At 51.4% G+C, this 17,267-nt stretch overlaps 1 protein-coding gene across 3 annotated transcripts in view; it reads right to left on the minus strand.

Annotated features, from left to right (window-relative positions):
- Positions 1-17,267, minus strand: part of CFAP36 (cilia and flagella associated protein 36) — a 294,401-nt gene that overhangs the window by 193,318 nt on the left and 83,816 nt on the right. For all 3 annotated transcript variants that reach the window (XM_030196218.1, XM_030196217.1, XM_030196216.1), the window contains exon 5: positions 1,589-1,676. In XM_030196218.1, coding sequence (XP_030052078.1) covers positions 1,589-1,676 — 88 coding nt within the window. The remainder of the gene's footprint in view (positions 1-1,588; positions 1,677-17,267) is intronic.

Below are 17,267 nucleotides of genomic sequence, written 5' to 3' on the forward strand. Positions count from 1 at the left end.
GACCTCTTCATTGAAGCCTCTCCTGGAGCAGCTTTGTGCAATAAAAAAGCTTAGTATATTTGTACCACAAAGTCAGGCGGGAAGCCACCTTCACCCGCTGAAGAAACAGGAGTCTGAGGCAGAGCCGGTAGAGAGGCTGGTAAAGCAGACAGGGATGCAGCATTTAGAGAGGAAGACAAAATGGCGGCATTTCCCGCTGAAATCGGTGCTGCCAGCGAGGCTGACCTGACTGCACTTAAAATTGCCGAATCGGACCCCCTGCTACCGGCGCCGACATTTTTTACAGTCCCTGCTCCGACAAAGCATCTACCGCGGTGGAAAACGTACAAGCACCGCTCGAGCTGACTCCTTGCTGCTGACAGACTGAACAGCGGCGGAGCTTCTCTGCCATCGCGTCTGCCTAAGCCAACTGCGAACCAAAACAGGAGCCAGAAAAAACAACAGCAAACCGTCACAGAGAGAAAACAGAAGTTGTCTTGCTCAGAGAAAGTAAAGGGCAGAGAACCAAAATCAAATCTCGTCTTTTTTTTTTTTCTCGTGGCTGCCTCTCCCTGCCTCAAAAGCTCTTCCCCTGAGGAGCTTGAGGAAACTGCCTTTCTGTGCTGAGATTTCCTTTTTCTTTTTTAACTCAAGCACAGCTTAAAAGAATACTAGGGAGGACATGGGGGGAGGCACCCAGCCACCCGAGTTTGACACCCCTGAGGTGCTAAGAGATCCCCACGGGCCTCTGCCTCTAAATAACAGGCTTTTTTTAATATATCCAGATGCACAGAAGAAATAAATTCACCCAAACCAAGATATTAAAACCAACTAAAAGAATTATAACAAGAAATAGAAAAAATACAAAGAATAAAATATAACAAATATAATATAAAGAATGAAACTGAAGGGCTCACCATCTTCCACCTGCTGGAGACTGAGATTACTGGATCTTTCTCTTGTTGTCAAGGGCTCTTATTGGCTCTCTCTAGAGTCAAATTTGTTTTTCAGTCTCCATCTGCAAGGCATGCACAACCCATCAATTACATTCTGGGCCAGTCCGGAGGGACGCTAAGGAATGCCTCCTTATCTTGCAAGTCCTGCAATTCTGTTGCTTTAATATTATCTTCAATTAATAGCACTACTCCTCCCTTTATTCCTATTCTATCTCTCCTGAATATGTTGTAGCCTGGTGAAACTAAAGACTGACAGTTACAATTGAACTCATACTCTTAGACATACTACAAGTAAAACCCTTCTCTCGTAGTCAGTGACCTCTTCGAGGAAATCCAAGAGATGAACATACACAGATTTTCTAATACCAAATAAGAAACTGAGAAGAAATCAACAATAACTAATTTGATTTTGAAATAAGTGATTATAATTTCCTCAGAATTTCAAAAGAAAATGAAGTGAAATGAAGCAAATTAACTGTTGGCTGCCAAGCAATGTCGTAAACTCCACAGCTCTTAGCTTTGGAAGATGCATTTGATATATCAACATAAATACATGGAAAATACATTTGAAGAAAGAAAAGTATCACTCACACTTTCATTATTAGCACTGCTGTTTCATTTAATACACATTATATGAAATTTAATATTTTTACCTAAGAGCCTCTGTCAGTAATTCCATCTCCTTTTGCTCCAGGTTAGCTACCATATCACTACCATTTGTCAAGCAGTCAGGAAGAACACCTGTCAGAAAGAAATTGTAAAAAAACCAAAACTCTTGGTTTGAGAAACATGCTTGTTAGAACAAAATGAATCCCTCCCTCTCTTCTGAACAACCACTAAATCTCAAGATTTCAGTACATGTTCCATTCTTCAAAGCAGATTAACAACTACTCAGATAGTTTGTTAGTAGATGTTCTACATGAGTCGATGCATTCTATAGCCTCATTAACTCTGAAACTTATTACTATTACGAGTAACATAAAAACTAAAACAAAAGGAATATAAAACAATCAGTTAATATGATGAGGGGGATCATTTTCAAAGCACATAGACTTACAAAGTTACATAGAATAGGTTACTACATAACTTTGTAAGTCTATGTGCTTTAAAAATGAGCACCAAAATGTGTTAAACAAAATGAGACAAAAGAAAATATACTTGAAAAAATGTGATGCGTACATGCGAAATAAAAATGTTTCTAAAGAGGAGGCTGGGCTGTTGTGATAAGTAGAACAGAGACACGGAATATCTGTGCAGGCTTGGATACTTATACCAGGCCCATTTAAACATCTCCATGCTGTGGCCAAAGTGGGGTGCCCTAAGGGGCAAGCCATGCTCCCTGGGAGTCTCCTTTGGAGCACCATTTGAGTGTGTTTGTTGACTTTCCTTTCCTTTATTTTGAAGGTGTCTCCATGGACAAATGCAAGGTAAAATACAAAGGAGTGATGTCAAATTAGGAGGGGGGGGGGGGGGGGGTAGTTTGAAGGGGCTATGGACAGGCATGTTATGTCAGTTAAGGGAACTGTAACTCCTCCTCCCCAAATCAAGAAGCAGCATCTTTGAACTCCATAGAACACATACCTTCTTCCTTAATTGCAGTATCTTCTATTCTTGATACAGCAGTACAATCTTTACATCACACTTATGCTTTGGGTCCTATAGCAGTTTCATTGCCTGCTGTTGGGAATAAGCTAGGAAATGTGGATTTAGCAGCAAATAAGGATATTTCTTTGTTGGACATAAGCGGGCCAATATTTAAAGCAATTAAAGTGGATAGGAGAGGATCCAGCCTGCTTAAATCACTTGGGGCCACCAAATTGCTGATATTCAGTGCTGCTGAATATTGGTTCTGACTGGTCACATTTAAAGTAGGCAGGTCAGGGGTGGTACAGTGGACGGAGTTAGGGAGGAGCCGGCAGTTAAGTAGTTGCTGGCAATATTCAGTGCCGGCACCTGCATAGCTAATGGGGCAAATTTAGGACAGCTTCAAAGCTGTCCTAAATTCACCAAGTTAGCTATGTGGGTCCCGGCTTTCTAAATTAGTCAGCCCTTCTAATCCACCCCCCTCCGAATGTCCCCCCCATCTGATCCCCCACCCACTACAGCCTCCTTCTTTCTGATTCCTCCTCCCCTCCAGAACATCCCACCTCCTCCCCCACACCCAAAACAGCCACCCTCCTTCGAATTCCCTTTCTCCTCATCCCCCTGGCAAGGAAGGCAATCCACCCCCCCCCCCCCGGCCTAACTGGGATCCCTGTTGACTCAGTGGGGGCAGAAGCAATGCCCACTCACTCCAGCCGCCAATGGCTGTCGCCATTCGCCACCAAGGGGTGGGAGGGAGAGGGATTGGAAGGAGGGCAACTGTTTCCGGTGGGTGGGAAGGAATTGGAAGGGCAGGGATGTTCCATGGGGGTATCAGAAGGTCTGACTACTTAAAATGTTATTTGGGTCCTGGCCGATATTCAGCCGGGGCCCGCATAACGGTCTTATCGCCTGGGATCTGCACAAGCTCCAGTGGCCAGCATCTAACATTCAGTGTTGGTGCCCAGACATGGCACAGCACTGAATATTTGGGCTAAATTTGCTTGTGACAGCATTTTAAAAAACGCTGACTGCTCCTGGCTGAATACTGATCCACTGGACTGAAATTATGAAGCTACAATCCATGTTCCAAAGTTCTATGACCCAGTTTTCAAGAAACTGTATAGCGAATGCTACATACCTGTAGAAGGTATTCTCCGAGGACAGCAGGCTGACTGTTCTCACTGATGGGTGACGTCCACGGCAGCCCCTCCAATCGGAATCTTCACTAGCAAAGTCCTTTGCTAGCCCTCGCGCGCCGATGCGCACCGCGCATGCGCGGCCGTCTTCCCGCCCGAAACCGGCTTGTGCCGGCCAGTCTCATATGTAGCAAGATAAAGACCAGGGAAGACACAACTCCAAAGGGGAGGCGGGCGGGTTTTGTGAGAACAATCAGCCTGCTGTCCTCGGAGAATACCTTCTACAGGTATGTAGCATTCGCTTTCTCCGAGGACAAGCAGGCTGCTTGTTCTCACTGATGGGGTATCCCTAGCCCCCAGGCTCACTCAAAACAACAACCATGGTCAATTGGGCCTCGCAACGGCGAGGACATAACTGAGATTGACCTAAAAAATTTACCAACTAACTGAGAGTGCAGCCTGGAACAGAACAAACAGGGCCCTCGGGGGGTGGAGTTGGATCCTAAAGCCCAAACAGGTTCTGAAGTACTGACTGCCCGAACCGACTGTCGCGTCGGGTATCCTGCTGCAGGCAGTAATGGGATGTGAATGTGTGGACAGATGACCACGTCACAGCTTTGCAAATCTCTTCAATAGTGGCTGACTTCAAGTGGGCTACCGACGCTGCCATGGCTCTAACATTATGAGCCGTGACATGACCCTCAAGAGCCAGCCCAGCCTGGGCGTAAGTGAAGGAAATGCAATCTGCTAGCCAATTGGATATGGTGCGTTTTCCTACAGCCACTCCCCTCCTGTTGGGATCAAAAGAAACAAACAATTGGGCGGACTGTCTGTTGGGCTGTGTCCGCTCCAAATAGAAGGCCAATGCTCTTTTGCAGTCCAATGTGTGCAGCTGACGTTCAGCAGGGCAGGAATGAGGACGGGGAAAGAATGTTGGCAAGACAATTGACTGGTTCAGATGGAACTCCGACACAACCTTTGGCAGAAACTTAGGGTGAGTGCGGAGGACTACTCTGTTATGATGAAATTTGGTGTAAGGGGCCTGGGCTACCAGGGCCTGAAGCTCACTGACTCTACGAGCTGAAGTAACTGCCACCAAGAAAATGACCTTCCAGGTCAAGTACTTCAGATGGCAGGAGTTCAGTGGCTCAAAAGGAGGTTTCATCAGCTGGGTGAGAACGACATTGAGATCCCATGACACTGTAGGAGGCTTGACAGGGGGCTTTGACAAAAGCAAACCTCTCATGAAGCGAACCACTAAAGGCTGTCCTGAGATCGGCTTACCTTCCACAAGGTAATGGTATGCACTGATTGCACTAAGGTGAACCCTTACAGAGTTGGTCTTAAGACCAGACTCAGACAAGTGCAGAAGGTATTCAAGCAGGGTCTGTGTAGGACAAGAGCGAGGATCTAGGGCCTTGCTGTCACACCAGACGGCAAACCTCCTCCACAGAAAGAAGTAACTCCTCTTAGTGGAATCTTTCCTGGAAGCAAGCAAGATACGGGAGACACCCTCTGACAGACCCAAAGAGGCAAAATCTACGCTCTCAACATCCAGGCTGTGAGAGCCAGGGACCGGAGGCTGGGATGCAGAAGCGCCCCTTCGTCCTGTGTGATGAGGGTCGGAAAACACTCCAATCTCTACGGTTCTTCGGAGGACAACTCCAGAAGAAGGGGGAACCAGATCTGACGCGGCCAAAAAGGAGCAATCAGAATCATGGTGCCTCGGTCTTGCTTGAGTTTCAACAAAGTCTTCCCCACCAGAGGTATGGGAGGATAAGCATACAGCAGACCCTCCCCCCAGTCCAGGAGGAAGGCATCCGATGCCAGTCTGCCGTGGGCCTGAAGCCTGGAACAGAACTGAGGGACTTTGTGGTTGGCTCAAGATGCGAAGAGATCCACCAAGGGGGTGCCCCACACCTGGAAGATCTGTCGCACTACATGAGAATTGAGCGACCACTCGTGAGGTTGCATAATCCTGCTCAACCTGTCGGCCAGACTGTTGTTTACGCCTGCCAGGTATGTGGCTTGGAGCACCATGCCGTGACGGCGAGCCCAGAGCCACATGCTGACGGCTTCCTGACACAGGGGGCGAGATCCGGTGCCCCCCTGCTTGTTGATGTAATACATGGCAACCTGGTTGTCTGTCTGAATTTGGATAATTTGGTGGGACAGCCGATCTCTGAAAGCCTTCAGAGCGTTCCAGATCGCTCGCAACTCCAGAAGATTGATCTGCAGATCGCGTTCCTGGAGGGACCAGCTCCCTTGGGTGTGAAGCCCATCGACATGAGCTCCCCATCCCAGGAGAGACGCATCCGTTGTCAGCACTTTTTGTGGCTGAGGAATTTGGAAAGGACGTCCCAGAGTCAAATTGGACCAAATCGTCCACCAATACAGGGATTTGAGAAAACTCGTGGACAGTTGGATCACGTCTTCTAGATCCCCAGCAGCCTGAAACCACTGGGAAGCTAGGGTCCATTGAGCAGATCTCATGTGAAGGCGGGCCATGGGAGTCACATGAACTGTGGAGGCCATGTGGCCCAGCAATCTCAACATCTGCCGGGCTGTGATCTGCTGGGACGCTCGCACCCGCGAGACGAGGGACAACAAGTTGTTGGCTCTCGCCTCTGGGAGATAGGCGCGAGCTGTCCGAGAATCCAGCAGAGCTCCTATGAATTCGAGTTTCTGCACTGGGAGAAGATGGGACTTTGGGTAATTTATCACAAACCCCAGTAGCTCCAGGAGGCGAATAGTCATCTGCATGGACTGCAGGGCTCCTGCCTCGGATGTGTTCTTCACCAGCCAATCGTCGAGATATGGGAACACGTGTACCCCCAGTCTGCGAAGTGCCGCTGCTACTACAGCCAAGCACTTTGTGAACACTCTGGGCGCAGAGGCGAGCCCAAAGGGTAGCAAACAGTACTGGAAGTGACGTGTGCCCAGCTGAAATCGCAGATACTGTCTGTGAGCTGGCAGTATCGGGATGTGCGTATAGGCGTCCTTCAAGTCCAGAGAGCATAGCCAATCGTTTTCCTGAATCATGGGAAGAAGGGTGCCCAGGGAAAGCATCCTGAACTTTTCTTTTACGAGATATTTGTTCAGGGCCCTTAGGTCTAGGATGGGACGCATCCCCCCTGTTTTCTTTTCCACAAGGAAGTACCTGGAATAGAATCCCAGCCCTTCCTGCCCGGATGGCACAGGCTCGACCGCATTGGCGCTGAGAAGGGCGGAGAGTTCCTCTGCAAGTACCTGCTTGTGCTGGAAGCTGTAAGACTGAGCTCCCGGTGGACAATTTGGAGGTTTTGAGGCCAAATTGAGGGTGTATCCTTGCCGGACTATTTGGAGAACCCACTGATCGGAGGTTATGAGAGGCCACCTTTGGTGAAAAGCTTTCAACCTCCCCCCGACTGGCAGGTCGCCCGGCACTGACACTTGGATGTCGGCTATGCTCTGCTGGAGCCAGTCAAAAGCCCGTCCCTTGCTTTTGCTGGGGAGCCGAGGGGCCTTGCTGAGTCGCACGCTGCTGACGAGCAGCGAGCGCGCTGGGGCTTAGCCTGGGCCACAGGCTGTCGAGAAGGAGGATTGTACCTACGCTTGCCAGAAGAGTAGGGAACAGTCTTCCTTCCCCCGAAAAATCTTCTACCTGTAGAGGTAGATGCTGAAGGCTGCCGGCGGGAGAACTTGTCGAATGCGGTGTCCCGCTGGTGGAGCTGCTCTACCACCTGTTCGACCTTCTCTCCAAAAATGTTATCCGCACGGCAAGGCGAGTCCGCAATCCGCTGCTGGAGTCTGTTCTCCAGGTCGGAGGCACGCAGCCATGAGAGCCTGCGCATCACCACACCTTGAGCAGCGGCCCTGGACGCAACATCAAAGGTGTCATACACCCCTCTGGCCAGGAATTTTCTGCACGCCTTCAGCTGCCTGACCACCTCCTGAAAAGGCTTGGCTTGCTCAGGGGGGAGCGCATCCACCAAGCCCGCCAACTGCCGCACATTGTTCCGCATATGTATGCTCGTGTAGAGCTGGTAGGACTGAATTTTGGCCACGAGCATAGAAGAATGGTAGGACTTCCTCCCAAAGGAGTCTAAGGTTCTAGAGTCTTTGCCTGGGGGCGCCGAAGCATGCTCCCTAGAACTCTTAGCCTTCTTTAGGGCCAAATCCACAACTCCAGAGTCATGAGGCAACTGGGTGCGCATCAGCTCTGGGTCCCCATGGATCCGGTAGTGGGACTCGATCTTCTTGGGAATGTGGGGATTAGTTAGAGGTTTGGTCCAGTTCGCCAGCAATGTCTTTTTCAGGACATGATGCATGGGTACTGTGGACGCTTCCTTAGGTGGAGAAGGATAGTCCAGGAGCTCAAACATTTCAGCCCTGGGCTCGTCCTCCACAACCACCGGGAAGGGGACGGCCGTAGACATCTCCCGGACAAAGGAAGCGAAAGACAGGCTCTCAGGAGGAGAAAGCTGCCTTTCAGGAGAGGGAGTGGGATCAGAGGGAAGACCCTCAGACTCCTCGTCAGAGAAATATCTGATGTCTTCCTCTTCTTCCCACGAGGCCTCACCCTCGGTGTCAGACACAAGCTCACGAACCTGTGTCTGCAACCGCGCCCGGCTCGACTCTGTGGAGCCACGTCCACGATGGGAGCGTCGAGAGGTAGACTCCCTCGCCCGCATCGGCGAAGCTCCCTCCACCGACGTAGTCGGGGAGCCTTCCTGGGAGGCGACGGCAGTCGGTACCGCAAGCGGCACCGACGCCGGTGACCTCACCCCGGGCGATGGACCAGCCGGCGCCACGCTCGACGGTACCGGTGGCGCAAGCACCGCCGGTACCGGAGGGGTAGGGCGCAACAGCTCTCCCAGGATCTCTGGGAGAACGGCCCGGAGGCTCTCGTTCAGAGCGGCTGCAGAAAAAGGCATGGAAGTCGATGCAGGCGTCGACGTCAGAACCTGTTCCGGGCGTGGAGGCTGTTCCGGGCTGTCCAGAGTGGAGCGCATCGACACCTCTTGAACAGAGGGTGAGCGGTCCTCTCGGTGCCGATGCCTGCTGGGTGCCGACTCCCTCGGCGACCCAGAGCTCTCGGTGCCGACGCGGGAAGGGGACCGGTGTCGATGCTTCTTAGATTTTTTGCGAAGCACGTCACCGGTGCTTCCCGGCACCGACGAGGAGGACGTAGAATCCAGCCGTCTCTTCTTCGGGGCCGAGACCGAAAGGGTCGATCTCGGGGGGGCTGTACCGCAGGAGCCCTCAGGGTAGGGGGAGACCCACCCGAAGGCTCACCGCCACCAGCAGGGGAATGGACAGCCCTCACCTGCACTCCAGACGAAGCACCACCGTCCGACGACATCAGCAGACGGGGTCCCGGTACCACCGACGTCGATACAGTCGTCCGATGTCTCGGCGCCGATGCAGAGGGTCGATGCCTCGATGCACTGGCGGCCGAGGATGAAGGTCTGGACGCTGAAGACGTCGATGCACTCGATACCCCCGGTGTCGATGCCGACGAAGAGCCCGAGAACAAAAAGTTCCACTGGGCTAACCTCGCTACCTGAGTCCGCTTCTGTAAAAGGGAACACAGACTACAGGCCTGAGGGCGGTGCTCGGCCCGCAGACACCGAAGACACGAAGCGTGCCTGTCAGTGAGCGAGATTACCCGGGCGCACTGGGTGCACTTCTTGAAGCCGCTGGAAGGCTTCGATGTCATGGGCGGAAAAAGCACGCCGGCGAGATCAAAAGTCGAAATGGCGAAATTTGGCACCAGAAAAAATAGCGGGAAGGAAATTTCGACCGGGGCCTAAGTAAGGCCTACCCCGACGACGAAAGAAAACTTACCAGGGCGAAAAAAAACTCGAACTAGAGGAAGGGAAAGGCCAAAAAAGGTCTTTCCGAAACAATTTGAACAGTTTCTCACAGAAACAAGTCGAACGACGTGCGAGATCGACTTTTCGGGGCACGAACGGCAAAACACAACCGTACCAAGCGCGGAGAAAAGAAGACTGGCCGGCACAAGCCGGTTTCGGGCGGAAAGACGGCCGCGCATGCGCGGTGCGCATCGGCGAGCGAGGGCTAGGAAAGGACTTTGCTAGTGAAGATTCCGATTGGAGGGGCTGCCGTGGACGTCACCCATCAGTGAGAACAAGCAGCCTGCTTGTCCTCGGAGAACTAAATTTATCAATGTTGACTCTAATTTTGTTATTGTGGATAAGCGTCTGTCTACATTAAATACAAAAGCTTCTAATTCTTTTCTTATCTGCCAGCATTTATTATGTTACTAGTAAAACAGGCCTGTTTCTGACACAAATGAAACGGGCGCTAGCAAGGTTTTCCTCGGAGTGTGTATATTTGAGAGAGTATGTGTGCGATTGACTGTGTGTGAGAGAGAGAGAGTGAATGTGCGAGTGTGTGTGTGTGACAGAGAGAGAGTGAGACTGCTGGGTGTGAGTGTGTTTCCTCTGTCCCCCCTCCAGCCACCCAGCGATTCTCCTCTTTCCCCTGCTCCCCCTCCAGCCACCCAGCGATCCTACTTTTTCCCTTGCCCCCCTCCATCCACCCACCAATGCTCTTCTCTCCCCTGCCCCCCCTCCAGCCACCAAGTGAGTCTCCTCTGTCCCCTGCGCCCCTCCAGCCACCCAGCGAGTCTCCTCTGTCCCCTGCCCCCCTCCAGCCACCCAGCGAGTCTCCTCTGTCCTCTGCTCCCCCTCCAGCCACCCAGCGATTCTCCTCTCTCCCCTGCCCCCTCCAGCCACCCAGCGATTGTCCTCTCTCCCCTGCCCCCCTCCAGCCACCCAGCGATTCTCCTGTGTCCCCTGCCCCCCTCCAGCCACCCAGCGATTCTCCTGTGTCCCCTGCCCCCCCCCTCCAGCCACCCAGCGATTCTCCTCTCTCCCCGTCCCCCCTCCAGCCACCCAGCGATTGTTCTATCTCCCCTGCCCCCCTTCAGCTACTCCTCCACTTTAATCAGCATATATTAAATTCCCCTCATGTGCTACAGAAAATTACCGAGCATATCCTATATAATAAAACGCACCTCCAACGTTCTGAAGCCGTAGTTCTGGAACGTTGCAGGAATGCTTCAAGGCTTGAAGGCTTCACTTTCTCGGCTTCAGAACGTTGGAGGTGCGTTTTATTATATAGGATGTGCAGCCACTCAAACCTCAGTATTGTCGATACCAAAGCTATGTGGATCTTCCCTACTTAAATCGTATTCCTTTGACTTCAGAAATACTCCTACTACCCTGCAACCGCAAACACGGGAGGAACTCATGCAGCTCACAGCAAGTAAAGAGATTCTCTCCAACCTTCGTTAAACTATAACAAATAACCTGCAACTGTAAAAACGAACAAGAAAACCAACACAACGAAACGAGCAGTAAATATCAGGGTGGGCCTCTGGATTGATCTGTCGGGACTAATGGAAAGAAAATTATCAGGTAAGAACTAAGTTTACCTTCCATAGCATCCCACAGATCAATCCAGAGACTGGTGGGACGTATCCAAGCAATGTTTAAATAGGGCGGGACCCAGAGACCCCAGTTTGCAGTACCGAAGTCCCAAATGCGGTGTCAGACCGTGCTGCCATGTCCACTCGATAGTGTTTCGAACAGGTATGCAAAGATGACCAAGTCGCCGACTTGCAAATCTCCTCCAAAGAAACTAACCTCGACTCTGCCGTAGAGGTCACCTGCGCCCTCGTGGAATGTGCCTGTACCTGAGACAGAGGATCTTTCCCTGAAGTGATGTAAGCTGAAGAAATAGCTTCTCGAACCCAGCGAGCCACCATGGCTTTAGAGGCTTGCTGCCCTTTTTTCTGACCTGCAAACAGCACAAAAAGATGATCTGAACAACGAAAGTTGTTCATGACTTCCAAGTACCTGATGAGGACTCGTCTCATGTCCAAACACCTTAGAGCACGAAACTCCGAAGGATATTCCTCCTTCTGAAAAGCGGGAAGATAGAGCTGTTGATTCACATGGAAACAGGAAACAACCTTAGGCAAAAAAGAAGGACCTGTCCGCAGTGTAACTCCTGCCTCCATAAAACGGAGAAATGGATCTCTACAGGATAACGCCTGCAGCTCCGAAACTCTCCTCGCTGAAGAAATACCGACCAAAAACACCGTTTTCAATGTCAAGTCCTTCAGTGACAAAAGAGAGAGAGGCTCAAAAGGTGGCCACTGAAAGGCCCGCAGCACCAAATTATGATTCCAGGTTGGAAAAACCAAGGCACGCGATGGACGCAAATGATTCACTCCTTGCAGAAAACAAATGATATCCGGGTTCGAGGCCAGTGAGGATCCCTGAAGACGAACCCTAAAACACGCTGGGGCCACTACCTGAACCCTCGGGGAACTCAAGAACTGGCAGTTGTCAAGGCCATCCTGTAAAAAGGCCAAAATAGCGGCCACCGAAGCCGACGCTGCATTCAGCGTTCGCCACACTCGAGCGTAAGCCGTAGAAGTGGAACGCTTCCTAGCTCATAACATCGTACCAATGACTTTGTCTGGATAGCCCTTTTTTTCTCAATTGTGCCCTCTCAAGAGCCAGGATGTAAAACCAAATGGGGAGGGATCCTCCATAACGACTGGACCCTGATGTAACAACCCCTGACGAGCCGGCAGTCGCAAGGGACTGTCAACTCGAAGACGAATTAGATCTGCGTACCACGGACATCTGGGCCAATCCGGAGCCACGACAATCACCTGACCAGGGTGACGAGCCACACGACCTATTAGCCTGCCTATCATGGGCGACGGCAGAAACACATACAGGAGGTCGGCCAGGGGCCACGGCTGAAGAAGAGAAACAATCCCCCGAGAGAGGGGATCCCTGCCTCTGCTGAAAAATTGCAGAACCTTCATATTGACTCCTCGAGGCATGAGGTCTATGGCAGGAGCTCCCCATCTGAACGTGATTATCAAGAACACCGGATCAGAGAGCTCCCACTCCCCCACATCCAGTACGTGACGACTTAAAAAGTCCGCATCGACATTCAACGTCCCCATAACAGGGCCGCCGATAACAGGGTCAAGCACTCCTCCACCCAAAGACAGAGAAGGGACGCCTCCTTGGCCAGAGCAGCACTCCTGGTGCCTCCCTAACGGTTGACATAAGCTGCAGCTGTTGCATTGTCAGAAAGAACCCGAACCGGCATCCCTGTCAGAATCGAACAAAAGGCCAGAAGGGCCAGACGAATCGCCCTCAGCTCCAAACGGTTGATGGACCAGGACGCCTCCTCCGTGGTCCACAATCATTGCGCCGCTTGACCCAGACAATGGGCTCCCCAGCCTGAGAGGCTGGCATTCATGGTCACAACTACTCAGTACGGAACTGCCAAGGGCATGCCAATCTCCAGCCTGTCGTGGCGAAGCCTGGCAGACAGTTCCCAGGGAAGGCGAACAGTGTAATTCTCCGATAAGGCGGACCACCGACTGAAAGTGACCTCTGAAGAGGCCGCATGTGACTCCTGGCCCATGGAACCACCTCCAGGGTGGCTGACATGGAGCCCAACACCTGAACGTAATCCCAGGCCCTGGGCGCTTGAAGCCCCAAAAGATTCCGAACCTGAGACTGCAGCTTCAGTCTCCAATTGACCGACAATAACACTGTGCCCGACCGAGTGTCAAACCGCACTCAGAGATATTCCAGGGATTGAGAAGGTAGTAACTGACTTTTGTCCAAGTTGATTATCCAACTCAACGAGCGCAAACTGACGACCCTGTCTGTTGCCTGCACACTCTCCTCGAAGGAAGTTGCCCTTATCAGCCAATCGTCTAGATAAGGGTGCACTTGTACTCCCTCTCGCCGCAAATAAGCCACAACTACCACCATAATCTTGGAGAAGGTGCGGGGCGCAGTCACCAGGCCGAACGGCAGGGCCAGAAACTGAAAATTTTGGCCAAGGACCGCAAACCACAGAAACTGATGGTGAGGCAGCCAAATGGGGATGTGCAAGTAAGCCTCCTTGAGACTGAGTGAGGTAACTCCCCTGGCTGTACGGTGGCCATGACAGACCAAAGAGTTTCCATCCAAAAATGACATACTCATAGGGCCTTATTCACGCCCTTTAAATCGAGTACCGGACAAAATGATCCCCCTATTTGTGGTACCACAAAGTAAATGGAGTAGCGGCCTAAACCTTGCTGCTCCAGAGGCACGGGAACTACTGCTCCGAGCTGGATCAGATTTCTTAAAGTTTCCTTGACTGCTGCTACCTTGTGCGGAGCCTTGCAAGGAGACTCCACAAAAAACTCTGCCAGGGTTCGATAAAAATCCAGTTTGTAACCGTCTCAGATGACCTCCAAGATCCACTCGTCTGAAGTCACTTCAGCCCATCCTTCGAAGAAAAGGGACAGCCGTCCCCCTATCACCACCGGGAGATGAGCCAAGACCCCATCACTGGGAATGAGGTCCAGCGGCTGGTTTTGAAGAAGCACCGCTGGGGCGGTGGTCTCCACAAAACGGCTGCTGCTTCTGAGGAAAACACAATTTTGCGAAAGATACAGATCTACCCAGATGAAACCGGCGGGCATCCCTAAATCGGGACCGTGAGCCGCCCACAAGGGAACCAGAACGAGGCTTATCCTCAGGCAAGCGGCGGCCTTTAGAATCCCCCAGATCCTTGACAATCTGGGGGATTTCTTCCCCAAACAGCAGCTTGCCTCTGAATGGCAAATGCGCCAAACGAGATTTAGACGCCATATCTGCAGACCAGTGACGAAGTCACAAACAGCGGCGAGCCACTACTGAAAGCAAAACCCCCTTAGCTGAGGCTCAAAGGAGATCATAAAGCAAATCCACCAGGTAAGCTAGGCCTGCCTCGAGAAAAGGCAAAACTTCCACGAGCTTCTCTGGTGAGGCCGCTTTCTGCACCCAGGACAGACACTGTCTGGCCGCATAGGAACCGCAGACAGAAGCCTGCATACACAATGTGGCTACTTCAAAAGACATCATCAACGAAGACTCCAACTTCCTATCCTGAGGATCCTTAAGAGCTGTGCTGCCTTCTACCGGCAACGTAGTCTTCTTAGTGACTGCAGTGATTAAGAAATCCACTGTGGGCAGACGGAAAGCCTCCCGCTCCATATCAAGGAGTGGACAGAGGCACACCATGGCCCTGGCCATACGCAAACCTGCCTCTGGCGTGTCCCACTGAGCCGCAATGAGCACCTTCATTGCCTCATGAATATGAAAGGACCTGGGGGGCCGCTTAGTGCCTGACATAGTAGACGGGGTTACTGAAGAAGAGAGCCCGCTGTCCAGAACGGAGATGTTCAAGACTTCCATCACTCGCACTATTAGAGCCGGCAGCACTTCTTGGCGGAATAAAAGCTCTGCCGTGGGATCATCTCCCCCTTCTGATGCCAATTCGCCCTCCTCCAGAGAATCTGACTGGGTTAGCGGGAAACTCCTGATAATTGGCCATCATCTACCTCCGAACACACTGAAATAGCGTCCAAGCCTTGCGATTCGAACCGCGGACGCTTGGCTACTAAAGGAGGTGATGCGGCCACTTCCTCCGGAGGGGGCTCCCCCAGACCTCTTGAGGAACGCATTGTGCATCAGCAGCACAAATTCTGGGGAAAACTGCCTGCCATCTGACTCCAGATCCTTGTCCACCTCCTGAGAGGCAGCAGAATCTGCTGCAGTCAAAGCCCCCATTGCCAACGTCCTCCCCCCCCCCCTGCTCAGAACCACGAGGGGAAGAATTCAAAATGGTGCCGGATGAGCCCAGTCCTGGAGCAGCAGCTCTGGAAATGGAGCGTGACGCTCCCCCAGAAACAGACGCTGGCCTGCCATCCCCAAGTCCGGTGCACCTGGCGGGAACTACTAGCGCCTTAAGAGGCTGCGGGTGACAACGCTGGGGACGCCTGAGAAATGGCGCCAAAATCATCAGCTTCCAGGCAGGACGAAGCAGGTGCAAAGGACAACAATGGCGCTGCTGACTCCCTGCTCTGACACGAGCGGTCCCTCACCCCGGAAACCTGTTCCTCAGACCGGGAGCCGCGAGGGCAGGTTGCATTCGCATGCTCCCGATGCTGCTCTCCGGCTCCCACACCAGAAACAGTGTTTGACTGTTTCCAAGGGAGCTGCCATAAGCCTCTGCTGAAGCACCAGAGAACAGTCCACCCCCCCCCCCCCAGCTAGGAGCACAAAGTTTCCCTGCACACTACCCCTACTACTACTTTTCATTTCTATAGCGCTACTAGACGTACGCAGCGCTGTATACTTGAACATGAAGAGACAGACCCTGCTCGACAGAGCTCACAATCTAATTAGGACAAACAGGACAAACAAGAGATAAGGGAATATTAAAGTGAGGATGATAAAATAAGGGTTCTGAACAAGTGAATAAGGGTTAGGAGTTAAAAGCAGCATCAAAAAGGTGGGCTTTTAGCTTAGATTTGAAGATGGCCAGAGATGGCGCTTGACGGACCGGCTCAGGAAGTCTATTCCAGGCATATGGTGCAGCAAGATAAAAGGAACGAAGTCTGGAGTTAGCAGTGGAGGAGAAGGGTGCAGATAAGAGAGATTTACCCAGTGAACAGAGTTCCCGGGGAGGAATGTAGGGAGAGATGAGAGTGGAGAGGTACTGAGGAGATGCAGAGTGAATGCACTTATAGGTCAGTAAGAGGAGTTTGAACTGTATGCAGAAACGGACAGGAAGCCAGTGAAGTGACTTGAGGAGAGGGCTAATATGAGCATAACAACACTGGTGGAATATTAGTCGTGCACCAGAATTTTGAACAGATTGAAGAGGAGAGAGATGGCTAAGTGGCAGACCTGTGAGAAGCAAGTTGCAATAGTCTAAGCGAGAGGTGATAAGAGTGTGGATGAGGTTTCTGGTAGTGTGCTCAGAATGGAGAGGGCGAATTTTGGTGATATTATAGAGAAAGAAACGACAGGTTTTAGCATTCTGCTGAATTTGTGCAGAGAAGGAGAGGGAGGAATCGAAGATGACCCCAAGGTTATGAGCTGTGTTATCCACAGAAATACAGAATGGGGGAGGAGGAGAGGTTGGTTTAGGGGGAAAGATAAGAAGCTCAGTCTTGGTCATGTTTAGTTTCAGATGGCGCAGAGACATCCAGGCAGCAATGTCAGAGAGGCAGGCTGATACTTTTGGATTTTGGCTGAGATTTCTGGTGTGGAGAGGTAGATCTGGGAGTCATCAGCGTAAAGACGATACTGAAAACCATGGGATGAGATCAGAGTACCAAGGGAAGAAGTATAGATGTAGAAAAGAAGAGGTTCCAGGACAGATCCCTGAGGTACACCAACTGACAGTGGGATAGAAGTAGAGGAGGATCCACTAGAGTATACACTAAAGGTACGTTGGGAGAGATAAGAAAAAAAACCAGGAAAGAACAGAGCCCTGAAATCCAAGTGAGGACAGCGTATCAAGGAGCAGGCTGTGATCAACCGTGTCAAAAGCAGCAGATAGATCGAGAAGGATAAGGATAGAATGGAGACCTTTGGATCTGGCCAGGAACAGATCATTGGAGACTTTAGCAAGTTCTGTTTCAATTGAATGAAGGGGGCGAAAGCCAGATTGAAGTGGATCAAGAATAGCTTGAGATGAAAGAAAGTCAAGGCAACGGCGGTGAACAGCACGTTCAAGT

Source organism: Microcaecilia unicolor, chromosome 3 (genome assembly GCF_901765095.1).
Source record: "Microcaecilia unicolor chromosome 3, aMicUni1.1, whole genome shotgun sequence".
NCBI classification, from domain to species: domain Eukaryota; kingdom Metazoa; phylum Chordata; class Amphibia; order Gymnophiona; family Siphonopidae; genus Microcaecilia; species Microcaecilia unicolor.